This window comes from Rousettus aegyptiacus, unplaced genomic scaffold, assembly GCF_014176215.1.
Source record: "Rousettus aegyptiacus isolate mRouAeg1 unplaced genomic scaffold, mRouAeg1.p scaffold_m13_p_13, whole genome shotgun sequence".
Classification (NCBI taxonomy): Eukaryota; Metazoa; Chordata; class Mammalia; order Chiroptera; family Pteropodidae; genus Rousettus; species Rousettus aegyptiacus.
Window position 1 is genome coordinate 55,904,922 of NW_023416288.1, and position 13,708 is coordinate 55,918,629.

Genomic DNA, 13,708 nt, shown 5'->3' on the forward strand with positions numbered 1-13,708 from the left:
ACACTTGTCATTTTCTGTTTTGAAGATAATAGCCATAATGGATATGAAGTGAATAGTACTATTTCTTAAGCATTTTCATATTTTTACTAGTATGAACACTTACAATTTTAAATGTCTTTACGAGATGAATGTAGAAGAGGTGAATTTTGTGAAGTAAATAGAATACATAAATCTAAGATTCTGTAAGAGGTATAAACCACTACGCCACCTTATATTTGAGAAGTGCTAGTTGACAAGGGACTTTCACCTGAAATACCTAAACTATCTCATCATTGTTCCTTATAGTAAAACCATGAAGAAATGCAGGTATATTATCACTTAATGGGCAAGGAAACCAGTCTTGGAAACTTTAAGGGACTTTTTTTGCAAGTAGCCTTAAATCATTTTTCAAAGAATAAAGGATAATAATATGAATAAATAAAAGTAATGTTTTCGAGGCCTCACACCAGTAGACAGCAGCAGAACTCATGTGTTCTGACTCCACATCTAGTGTTTTCTCTCTCATACTACGATACTCTTTCATCAGGGGTACAAAAACAGGGATGGTTTTTGATGTACTTTCCTAATATGAATTTACTGTGAGAGAGATCTTTAATATCACTTGTGGTTAATCTACTTAATTATTTTGCTGACAGGAGGTTAGCTTTTACTATATCCTGCTGCCTCCTGGGTTTGGAAGAGAAAGGACTTTTCCCTTTTCCATAATAGCACAAGTCACACACACTGCACACACCACACATGCATATCCTACCTATGAATACACTCATATCGGCTATATATCACACACGACTGTACCTGTCTCACACATACACACACACTCCCTGCACACATGTATGCTACACATGCATATCCTACATGCACACATAAACTTCACACTCGTGTATATCACATGCATATATTTCACACTCACAAAAACACATGCTCACTCATTGCTTCCTGGGGAGTGTGACTCATCAAGCTTCTAGAGAGAGGCCAGTTCTTTTTAGTATCGCTCACTTAAGTTTGGGCATTTGTAGGTGAAGAACTTGGGAAAATTTTCTGATTTAAATGAAATGAAATTAGACCTTTAGACTGTAGTTTCAATTTTTGGGGGGTGGGGGGAAAGGGTTGTTTTAAGTTTGTGAATCCTTACTTGTTAGGTACAGCTACCTCACAATGTGGGCAAAATCTAGATGATTTTTGGAAAATCCTTGCTGATTTGCACTAGACTGCCTATCCTTTCACCACAGTGGTGAGGTGACTTGAACCAGGGGATGGTGGACAGCCCCACTGTTACAGTAATCCGTTATGAGTGAATTTACCCTTGTGTGAATTAGATTTGAAAATAGATCTATTCCTGTGTGTATAAAATCAAAATGGCTTCATTAATGTCAAACTTTAAAAATGTAAACATGTTTTTGAAATTAGAATTGTTTACCCCAAAGAGTGAATTACGTAATTTGTTTTGACCAAGTGTGATAACCAGACACCCGTGGGCCTGGCTAAGACATTGAAGAGCAGTAAGGGCGCTGGATCTACGCTGGGTCAATTGCTGGTTGATCAACCGTCCATCAGCGACCAGGCCTCTTGTTTAGATGGACAGAATCATAGGGTCAAGAGAAGGAGGGACGCTGTCTCGTGGAAAGGAGAGAGTGTATTCTGGTTTGTGCCAAGAGTCTCTGAGATTTTATGTGTAGCGATGACGTCTTCAGTGTCTTATCAGCCAGGCGCACGAGTGTCTAGTTATCACACTTGGTCAAAACAAATTACATAATTCACTCTTTGGGGTAAACAATTCTAATTTCAAAAACATGTTTATATTTTTAAGGTTTGACATTAGTGAAGCCATTTTGATTTATACACAAAGGAATAGATGTTTTCAAATCTAAGTCACACAAGGGTAAATTCACTCATAACGGATTACTGTAACACCCACCTGAGCGTCTGCTGCTCGGGGGCCACCTCTGAACCCCAGGAGAGAGGCTGAGAAGAGCCAGGGTTCTCCCGGTTTGTGGGATGGTGTTTTCTTCTGTGCTAACAGAATGGCGGGATTCCTTCATCGCCACCATCTCCCTTCTCAGGGTTTTTACACACCATATTAAGACAAGTAATTTGAGATGACATGGATCGCAAACCTGGAAAAGCTAGGAAGGAACAGTGGTGGTGAGACCCCAATCACGTCAGCTCTGATTTTCATTTTTTCCTTCCTTTCCTAGCTCCTCCCTCGCAGCGCCGAGACAGGGCGCCTGGAGGTCGAAGCAAGAGTAGAGATCGATTCTTCCGGGGCAGTTTAGAGTTTCTTCCATCTGCCTCAAGCTCTACCGACAGGTCCGGCACGTCCAATCCAGATCAAGGCGGCCGCAGGTCGCCCCTGGACGCTGTGGACGACCTCACCCACAAGTTCCTGCGTCTGGGAAGCCAAGGGGGCCCCCAGTCCCCCGCAGCCTCCTCGTCCCAGGCTGCTGAGGTCGGAGGGCCCGGCCGGGCGGGGGCAGGCCACGCGTTCTCAGAGGACGGCAGCCCAGAGGGCTTCTTTTACAGCATTCCGGTCACCACTCACCTCCCTTCCGACTTGGCGGCGGCTCCCAGGCGGAAGGGCCCCGCGCCCTGGCTGAACGGCCAAGGCGCCGGCAGAGAGAGCCCGTTCCCCGCGAGCCCCGCCGCCCCGCGCGCTCGCCTCGCGCGCCCGCGCACGCCGGAAGCCGCGACCGCCGGCCCTTCCGGCCACGCGAACGCCGAGGGCGGCGGCGGGAAGCTCGACGCCCTGCTCGTTCCGCTTTTCGATGGTGATTTCAATGGACTGGGCACGGATATCACGTCCACGAGGTCGTCACCTTACAAAACCGCAGCCACGAGAGAGAGAGAGAAATCGTTACCGAGGAATCAGGAGGCCGCAACCGCTCACACCCGTCTCCGGACCGGCAGCCAACTCCTCGACGGCGATGAAGCGGGAGGGGCATTCGGTAACAGTAAAGACAGGGAGAAGATGTTCTGGACGGGTCAGTCTGTCCACAACGCCCCGAACGGCTCTAGTAAAGTTCTGTACGAAACTACCGATGTAAACAACACTGGTGTCGTCGGGTTTGGCTTAACATCGGCACTCAGAGGAGACCAGGATGTGTTACACTCTGGAAGCCAGAACCTGAGAACCCAGGTCCTGCCCACACCTGTGGAGCCCACGGCCCCCACGCAAGTCGGCGCTCTGCCCAAGGCGCCACTTTCTATACCTTCCCCGAGCAACAGAGCTGCAGCCTGTGAGGCCCATGGTCTGGACTCTGCTCAAAAGCCCCTTAGCTCTGCCACTGAGCTTACACAACGGACCCCAGGCTGTGCTCTGAGTAAGTCAGTAAAGGACAAAAGGGCCCTCTGTCTTGTGTCTGCGGGAGAGCGACTGTGGCTGGTGGCTGCTCTTTGGATGGGCTCCAGCGGTTATTAAAGGGTGTAGAGTTAGAGGATTCGTTAAAGGGAGGAACTGGTGAAGTGACTGACATAGAAGATGGAGGGACCAACCAGTAGAACAGTATGGAATCAACTGCTACATTTATTGAGAACAGGAATAGCTTGACCATGGTTTAAGATATAAATGTAACTCCCACGTGATCCTAATGTTCACGTTTGCGTTTATGGAGGGCTGTGTAAGTTCTCATGAGCAACACATGGATGGTGGGAATTTTCTTGAACATTTTAGACATTCTTTCCCATTGTGAGACCAGGGATCTTGATTTTGGGTTTAAACATTAAGATTGGCGTACATGCATCCTCTTTTGTTTTATAGATTCCACATCTGATGTTGCGAGTACTGCATCTTCCCAGATGGATGATCATGACTCAAAGGAAATTTGTCTTGACCATCTGTATAAGTGGTGTCAATTTAGTGAGTAACTTAAGGCCTTTCTGGAAGCAGAAACTTTATTAATAGTAATATAGTGAACATTTCTGAGCATTTTCTATATGTCGGGCACGATGAGAAGAGCCTTATGTGCATCTTCTTTAAACTACATGTCAACCCTAAAAGTAGGTTCTATCTTTAACCCATTTTACAGATATGGAAGGTGGAGGAATAGAGATGTTAAGACCTCATATACCCAAGTAACCAAATTGGGTTTTGTCCCTACACCTTCCAGCCCACCTGTGTTCTTCACCACTGCATGATAGTATACTTTCTCCGTTTGCAGTTCAGTTTTAGGTGAAATAGACTTAATCAGGGACCCATCTTTTCATATACTAAAAGCAAACAAACAACAAACCCAAATCAAAAAGGTATCCTAGCAGACACGTTTTCAAAGTTCATTTCCTGTCCTTTAGGTATTGTCTCTCTTCTGGGCCCTGGCTGTTTGCATTCCTTCTGTGCACTGAAGAGACCTGTGCTCCACATGATCTGGGTGTCCTAGTTGTGGAGCCACACCTGGTCACTGTCCCCTCCCATCAGGCTTCCTATAGAAAAGATTCTCATGGGACTGTGCTTGGGCAAATTGCTGTCCTCTCACTCTAATACCACTTTCTCACCTTTATATCTCTGTCCCAGGCCTGAGCATTGTGCCCGATTTCATTCACTTGATCATTTTAGTGGTCTGAGACTCATTTGCCTTATGAAGGGGAGGATTCTGCCCCGTGTTCTCTCAATCAAAAGTCTTTCACTTAAAATTTTGTGTTTTTTTAAAAAATTGTGGTAAAATATATATAACATAGTGTACAGTTCAGATAGTGTTAATTATACTCATATTAAGATCTTTTCATCTAGCAGAACTGAAATTCTGTACCATTAAAGAACAGCCCCTTGTTTTCTCCTTTTCCAGCCCCTGGTGGCCATCATTCTAGTTTCTGTTTCTATAAATATGACTATTTTAGGTCTGTCAAATGTGTGGAATCATACAATATTTGTTTTTGTGCAATGGGCTTATTTCACTTAGCATAATGTCCTCAAGGTTCGTCTATGTTATAGCTCATGCGAAAATTTCTTTCCGTTTTAAGATGTAATCATATTCCGTTGTACATATATTCCACACTATATTTATCTATCTGTTGATGAACACTTGGATTGATTCTACTTTTTGGCTGTTGGGAAAAGTGGTACTATGAACATGAGTGTACAAATATCTGCTTGAGTTTTTGCTTTAAATTCTTTTGGGTATATATCCAGAAGTGGAATTGCTCCATTATATGGTAATTCTATGTTTAATTTTTTTGAGGAACTGCCACACTGTTTTCCACAGCAGCTACACCATTTTATTTCTCAGCAGGAATGCACGAGGGTTCCAGTCTCTTTACATCCTCAGCAACACCCATTCTTTCTTTCTTTTTTTTTTTTATAGCAGCCATCTAATGGGTGTGTGGTACGAACTATAACGAATTGTTATATACTTTGAATCAGCCAAATCTCAGGCAGTTTCATTCTATGAGTTCCCTGTGATGTCTAAACCTGTCTCTTTTTGTTTTAAAATGCTCACATACCTTGTGGACATTTCGAAACAATTTAAGCATAACATAATGAAAATTATGAAAAACAACTATTTTCTGTATTCCCATATTACAGGCTTATAACATTAATTTGTTATTCAGCCAGTCCTGCAAGGGAAATATAAGCTAAACAATGATGTAAGGTGTTTTTCAATGATATGTAATTACAGTAGGGTATCAGAACATCCACAAATGAGAAAACTGCATAAAATAAGTGAATACATAAATTCAAAAGCACAAACAATACTGAGTGCTTACTAAAGGAATACAGAATACAAATCAGATCAGAACAGAGTGAGATGAGTGAGAGAACCTTGCGGGAAGAGGCAAATAGTAGGCCAGGCTTCAAGGAAAGACAAGCAGTGGCCTGTGCTGGGGAGCATTTTGTCTGCATATATCCACTTGGGGGCTACAGAAAGGGTAACTTTAAATTTATAAGGACCTCACATTTACCTGTGGGCAAAAGGGCTTTTTGGGGAGTGGGAATCTTTTGTTTTCTGATGAATCTCCATTAATAATAAAGGAGCCTGGAGATATGGGTATGGGACAAGTTAGGCAGCAAGCCAGCATGAGCAAAGGTGTAGATGGGAAATGTGCCTGCATAAGGTCTGGCAAGGTGCAAAAGGCAGGCCTTCATGGGGAAAGTCGGCAGTGAACTTGGTTGAATTGGTTGGAATCCCCACTCAGCAGACCCTCAGACCTCCTCTCTGTCTTTGTAGACGACTGCAACAAAGTCCACTTCGCCCTGCCATACCGGTGGCAGATGTTAGATGCCAACATCTGGGTGGACCTCCAGCCTGTGGAGAAGATTGAGAAGGCCTACTGTGACCCCCAAATCAGTGTGTAAGTTGGTGGCTGGACTCTGGATTGTGAGAGCCATGACATCATCAAAGGAAAACAGTGCTAGGCTATGGGAAGAAGAAAAGAATTTCCTTTAGAATCTTGTTCAAGTTTGAGATTAAAACGGCAGATGCCTGCTGAATTAATGAAAACAACAACAACAACAACCCATTAGCTGGGTAGTTGAAGTCATGCAGAGCCTGGCTAATACTAGGGATTCTAGGACTGTTTTTCTAACTCATACAAAATAAACAGTGACATGATTATTTGTTTAGTTGCTATTTGTCAGTGTATTCTGCAGATAAACACAATGCAGAGGTTTGCCTGCATTTCTATTAGTTCAAAAGAGGCTTTGGCTTAATTTCATAGTTTTAGAACGTGATTTGAGTAATTGCATATAATTTGGGTGCAGAATTTCGTTGTCTAGTTTGACGTTTTATACTTGCCTTTATGTTTGCTATTTCCTCTATCCTGGAGGTATCTAAGAGGATACCTTACGTTTCTGTTTCTGTCAGGACTGAAATGGGTGATACCATTCATGACCATATTTATAAGATGCATCCTAGTTTTATAAAGAAATTCTTTGGGGCAGAAAAATTACATACATTTCATCATCCGCAAATTTAATGAATTTTTATGGTGGTTTTGTTGCTGCGTTTTGCCACTAGATGGTGGCATCAGCTATTTTGTTTCTAGGTGATTTTTTTTTTTTTTTTACCCCCTCAGTAAATCCGAAGCAGGGTTTCTTTCTTTTCTTTTTTTTTTTTTAAGTTTATTGAGGTAACATTGGTTAATACAATTATATAATCTTCAGGTGTACATTATAATTTGACATCTGTATATTCTATTGTGTGATTATCACCCAGAGTCCAGTTTGGGGTTTCTTGACTAGAGACTATTGACTTTTTTGGGCCAGATAATTATTTTTGGGAGGTAGGGGGTAGGTTTAATAGCATTCTTGGCCTTTATCCACTAGGTGTCAGTTGTGATAACCACAATTCTCTTTAGACATTGCCAAATGTTCCCCCAGGGGACAAAATCATTCCTGGTTGGGAACCACTGATCAAGAGTGGTATTTCTTAGAGTAATAATTCTCAAACTTTTTGGTCTCAAGACCCCTCTACAATCTTAAAATATATTGACAATCTCAAAAAGCTTCTGTTTATGTAGATTATGTATATTGACAATCTCAAAGAGCTTCTGTTTATGTAGATTATTGATTCATTTAAAATAATAAACTCATTACATGTTAACAGTGGCATTTTACATAACTATACTTATGTAATTGTATGTAGTTATTATACGCATTATATATTATACCTGTATATATGTATAACAAAAATTAACTTTTCCAAAACAAAACAAAATTCATTGAGAAGAATGACATTGTTTTATACATTTGGAAATCTCTTTAACCTATTGTGAAATCACACATTATGTAGCTTCTGGAAAACTCCACAGGGCACCTGTGAGAGTATGCAACTGAAAAAAGGCAAATAATGTCTTAATATTATAAAAATAAATTTGACCTTGCTGCCTCCCTGGAAAAGGCTTGGATTACACTTTGATAACTATTCGAATAATATAATTGAAAAACTGACCTACTGTGAGTTTCTGACTCACTTTCTAACATTGAGCCAATCAGTTGTTTTGTGGACACAGTTTTATTTTGGGATATTTTTTGAGGAAAGAATACATTTTGGGACACAATTAGATATGTGGAGTAGACAAGTTACATTACCTCTCTGTATCTTAGTTCTTTTTTTTTTTTTTTTTTAATGCATTGCGACCTGGAGCTGTATCAAGAAATTTGAAGGTCCCTTTCAACTCTAAAATTTTAATTCTTTGCTTTTGTAGGAAACAGAAGTCACTGAAGCATTTTGTTAACTTGAAACTTTTCCCCCCTCAGCATTTCTTTTGGAAATTATAGAATCGATTTCAAGAAAATGACTTGTAACTTTAATCCCATCCGACGTCTCTCCACGCCTTCATCTGTCATGATTTCGAACAGTCCCACGATATGGATTTGGTATTGGAGGAGTGAATCTGACACATGGGTCGAATATGGGAAGATGGTGAGTTCCATCCCTCCTTGTGGAGGCACGTCTTTAAACTTGCCAATTCCAGAAGAAAACCATTACTAAAATGTTTGATGCCTACGTGATTACCCATGGAGAGTGGACGTGGTAGAGGAAGTGTTGCTTTTTTATATTATCCACACTGTATTTGCATTTTTATTTCTAGCAAGCATGTAACGTGATTGCAGTCATCAACGGAAACATCTATTAGTTATTTTTAAGGAATTGCTTGAGACATGAGTAAGCCACATGTCCTTTTTTCCTCACTCTCAAGGACTGGGATGGAACCTTGAGTTGGTTTTCTGTGTATTAGTAATAACTGCACAGAGACTACTGCTTCCAGCCAGAAAAGAAGGCGAGAGTGAAGAATCAGAAGACTGATATAGATGGTCACTAAGATTCAGAATCTGGATTCAGATGGACTACAAAGACTGGATCTAGCAGAGTCTAGGCTTCGCCGTGCAGCAATGCAGTAATGGGGAATAGAAGTTAGATAAGCAGAGCCTCTGTCTAGTGTCCCTTTCTCCTTTTGTTTCATTGGATTAGAGAGGGAGAGCAAGCAAGTAGGCAATGAAAGCAGAGTGATGAGAAAGAGAAAGTAAAAGCAAGAGATTAAAACAAAACCCAAAGACAAAGCAGGGACATGGAAATGTCAACTTAAGGTTCGACGTAGTTAGAAGTCAGTGGGCCGCAAATTTGGCCCTGAGCTGCCTAGCTGCCAAAGCAAACAAACAAGCTGGTATGAGACGCCCCCGGACCCCTGTGGGGAGAACACACAGTTACTCAGGAAGAGCTGTGCTTTTTTCTGTTGGTGGGGCCTAAGGAAGACATCCACTGTGGAGCCATGTAGAGGGGAGTCTTACCAGCACCACGTAGCACAGCAGTTTCCCAGCTGTCCTGTGTTCAGTTGTCCTTCGCAGGACCGCAGTGAGCACGTTGGAGTAATGGGAGCTGCTCTGTGCACATGCGCCTGGGGCTCAGAGCTGGGCTCTTGGTCCCCTTCCCCTGCTCTCCTCTGTCCTGTGGCGGCCACTGGAGCACCTTGGTGTGAAAACTTCCCCGATGTTAGCTTTGTACAAGTTTATTTTGTGTTCAGGCCAAGGATGGTGTCAAAGTGCAAGTTTTCGAAAGTGATTCTGTGAGGCACCTGTGGAGATAGAAATTATAAAGTCTAGTTAATTAAAATAAACCATGAGCCTCAATAGTATTAAAGTTAAATGCTTAAAGTTTTCGGTAAGAGAAAAGGATTGGAAAATATTTACATTCTAGTGACATCTGGGTCCCAGAGACTAAGGAGAACTCTCTGTGGGGCATAGACGATATTTAAATTTACCCAAGTTCCATTATTCCATAAAACATCAAGAAACTTCCTGATGAAACTTCTTTAATACAGAATTCTTCCTGGAACATTCAGTCTGTATTAAATGCAGAGTTCTGGAAAGTAACTTTCAACCTGCAAACATGTAAAATGTATTCATTTAGAATCTATAGCACATATCTGTTATAGGAAGTGCTCTTGAAGATGTGACTAAATTCCTACTGTCTTATATTAATTAGAACCATTATTATGTAAAATGAGTTGGCTCTTCTGTTATTTAAAAAAAAGAATGTGGTGACAGAAAGAAATCTAACTATGGGTAGTGAACACACAATGCAAAATATATATGCCTTCCTGTTGAGTTGTACACCTGAAACTTTCTGGATTTTGTTAACCAACGTCACCATAATTAAAAAATAAAATAAAATAAATACCTATTTTTAATAAGAAAGGAATGAAAACAGGTTCTATATTTGATGTTTTTCTACCTGGCTGTCCAATTAAAATAAAAGTGGCGGTTCCAGGAGATTTGAATACAAACATAATGAGCAGCCTGGTTTCTATCGTTCTTTCTTGTAACTGAATTTAAATAAGAGTTGGGCAACTGAGGTTTCCAGGTTAGAACCTCCCTGGTAGGAATTTGGAGAACAAACTTTTGCCAACAAAGGATAGGTGCCTATTCTTTGACAGTGAACTCTCTGGAAGGTAGAATTGATATCCTTTTATGTAGATTCTGGTGCTTAACCAGGACTTGTACTGACAGAGATGGTAGACAGGAAGAGGACGTGGTTTTGGGAGAAGCGATGATTGACAAGACAGGCAATTGGGCAGCGATGGTGAAGGATGGAGTTATGGCAGGAGTGGCAGGTGGCAGAGCCTGGTAGGCATGAGATGCACATCCAGACCCTCAGACGTGTTTACCAGCAGGTAGCTGAGTTGAGTAGCCTTAAAAACTGGCATCGGGGAGTAGCAGGAGACCATGGCCTGAGAGAATTACTCAGGGCAGGGGCAAGACATAGCTTTAGAAAGCCAAGGTCAAGGCAGTAATGTAGATACAGGACAAAAGCCAAGACCTGGTTACTGAAACAGACGTAGATTTGAGTCTCCTGGGAGAATAACTAATTGAAGGTTCTACCATTCTTTCATTCACTCCTTGAGAAATAGAGTACAATGTGAGGGCAGGGCCAGAGGAGGGTCCAGCGGAATCATACTTGGCTGTCCAGATACTCAGACACTGACTCACTGGCATTGTTCTGTCCAGTTTCTACAGGGTGGACTCTTTTCTCCTGGCAGGCAGTTGAGAAATATAGGACTTCTAGACAAGACTGTAAACAGGTGTGGCATGGCCCCAATATGGAAGCCTTTATAACCTGGTTTGGGAGGCAAGAAGCATTCCTCTTTTAATCCTACAACTAATGTAAAATTATGTAAGATACAATGATAGAGATTTATTAAAAGCCTACCCTGAAATCTTTACTTTTTTTTTTTTTTTTTAATTAGGGAGGCGATCAGGAAGTTGCAAATATCGACTCTTCATACCTGGAGTCTTTCTTCCTGTTATATCCGAGGGGGATTGTGTCATTTCAGGCGGGTTCACAGACCTACGAGCTGAGTTTCCAAGGTAAGATTTTGCCTGTGGCAGTGGTGCCTGTCCACGAAGTGGACAGGAGCAGAGGGATGTCCATGCTGCACCCAGGATCAGGATTCTTTTTAACAAGGCCGGAAGTATAGGGCGTAGAAGCCAGTGGCTGTCAGAAGGCCTGTGAGCGCTTCGCCTCTAAAACACAGTGGCTTTGTAACCCTGTGAGGAGCCCCTGGCCTCTCCAGGCCTCAGTTACCTCATTTGTACAATTTGTTTTATCTATTCTAGGACTTTATATAAATAAAATCTCTGTCATCTCTGTACTTTGCATGCGGATGATTTCTTTCACTCTGAATGGTTTTTTAGATTTATCTATGTGGTTACATGTATTATAGTTCTTCCCTTTTCGTTGTTGAGTATATCGTAAGACTATCTATCTATCTATCTATCTAATCTATCCTTCCACACACACACCGTAGTTTATTTATCCATTCACCTCTGGATGGGTATTTGGATCGTTTTCACGTTTGGTTATTATAATACTACCAGGACCATTTAACTGCAAGTCTTTGGATATAGGTTTTCATTTCTCTTGGGTAAAAAGCAAGGAGCAGGATTGCTGGATCACACAGGCAGTGTATGTTTATAAGAAACTGCCAAGCTGCTTTCCAAAATGGCCATGCTATTTTACCATCTCACTAGCAATATCTGATGACTTCCTTTTTAAAGAGATCACTCTGCTTGTAGCTTGGACCTAGCTCTACAACATGTCCGAATTGGAAATGGCATTTCACACTTGACGTAGGAACAGATCTTTAAAGTTTATCTACCACATGCCAACTCATCATCATTGATGCCTGGTTTAGTGCAGCTTACGTGGATGACGTGACCTGGCTACCCTAGCCTCTCCTCTTACCATCCAACTTTGGTTTAAAGATTAGATTGATTGTCAAATGCTCATTTACCTCTTTGTTTTCTGGGTCTATCAAAAGGGCTGTGACAATTACAGGTTTTTATCATGAGCAGTTTCCATCCGAAAGGATTTTTTCTATTCATACATGTATAGTTCAGACAGGAATATTCACTGTTACTAGCCTCTTTGAAAAATAACAATAAATCATTTTCTAGAATTAATGCTTAATTCTTATTTGTTTTCTTTTTTCTGTCTAAAGGAATGATTCAGACAAACGTAGCTTCCAGGACCCAAAAGGATGTCGTCAGAAGGCCAGTATTTGTGTCTGCCCAGGATGTGGCACGGATGAGAAGTGGGCCAGAGTAAGTGTTCTGAGGCACTGCTTGCCGGCAAGTTTGAGATGGTCACGCGTTGATCTCACCGAGTCATTCTCGAATCCGCAGCCTGTTTTCTTGAAGTGTTCCTGTTGTGTTACATTGCGGTTTCCATTTACGTTATCTATGAGCAAAGTGCTTGCTAAACAGCATAGTGTGATGGAAAGAGTACTAGAGCAGGAAATCTGTCATCCCCTGTAACTCATAGGGGACTTCCCGCAAGTCGCTTAGCTGCTCTAGGCCTCAGCTTCTTTGACTCCGATGACTATGTGAATGGGGTGCACCTAGGAAGTAATCAAATGCTTCAGGTTTTGTTCTGCTGTGGGTTCTTCTGTGGAGCTTTTGTTTTGTTGAGGGAATTTATAGAGGAAGGGAAGCTGAGAAAGAAATGGGGCTGTGGGGAAGAGGTGAGGTAGCTGCCTGAGCAAGGGGATTTGGAGATAAACTTGACAAAAAGGGAATTTTGAAAGAAATTTTGCTGTGTGGGATTCAGTGTAACACTCCTGTGTGTGCTCATAAAACTCAGTAAACTCGACATTTTTCATCATCATTTTTTGGAGTTGGATTTTTTTTTCCTGGGTGATGTGTGATTATATAAAAGAGATTTCAAGACAGGTATAAAATCAAGGTGTTCTAATTAGCTTCTTTTGGTTGTAGGAATTAAGGTATTTAATGAAAAAGGGAAATTACTAAAAGGATAAACATGGTGTAGTAAAGAAAACATTTCGTGAGAATCCAAGGGTGGGAACTGGGCTATATCACGGCCTCAGGAACGAGCACCTGTTCTAATTCTGCTTGGAACCCAGCAGCCTGGGGTCGCAGGTTCTTGCTTGTGACTGGGTTAACAGCCCCGACTCTCGATCTACATGCCAAGGTTCAGATTCTGAATGCTACTCATGAGTCGTGTGGATTTGGGCAAGTGAATTACTCTGCATCCCCTCATCTATAAAATGGGCTTAACGACACCACATTTGTCAAGGTCGCTTGATGAATGCATTCTAGACACTCAGAACCATAGCCGGCATGTCAGACTGTTCAGTAAATGTAAGCTGCTTTTCTTCTTACTAGTTTTATTCCCCTGCTGTTAACAGACACTCAATGACTGTATCTATATTTATTTCTATATCTATATCTCCTAATACTTTTCTGTGGCTGTGGCTCAACAGT

At 41.7% G+C, this 13,708-nt stretch overlaps 1 protein-coding gene across 2 annotated transcripts in view; it reads left to right on the forward strand.

The window, feature by feature from the left end:
- ZC3HAV1 (zinc finger CCCH-type containing, antiviral 1) overlaps positions 1 to 13,708 on the forward strand; it is a 47,909-nt gene that overhangs the window by 20,120 nt on the left and 14,081 nt on the right. For both annotated transcript variants that reach the window (XM_036230836.1, XM_016161894.2), the window contains exons 4-9: positions 2,196 to 3,317; positions 3,755 to 3,853; positions 6,156 to 6,279; positions 8,186 to 8,351; positions 11,173 to 11,293; positions 12,427 to 12,529. In XM_036230836.1, coding sequence (XP_036086729.1) covers positions 2,196 to 3,317; positions 3,755 to 3,853; positions 6,156 to 6,279; positions 8,186 to 8,351; positions 11,173 to 11,293; positions 12,427 to 12,529 — 1,735 coding nt within the window. The remainder of the gene's footprint in view (positions 1 to 2,195; positions 3,318 to 3,754; positions 3,854 to 6,155; positions 6,280 to 8,185; positions 8,352 to 11,172; positions 11,294 to 12,426; positions 12,530 to 13,708) is intronic.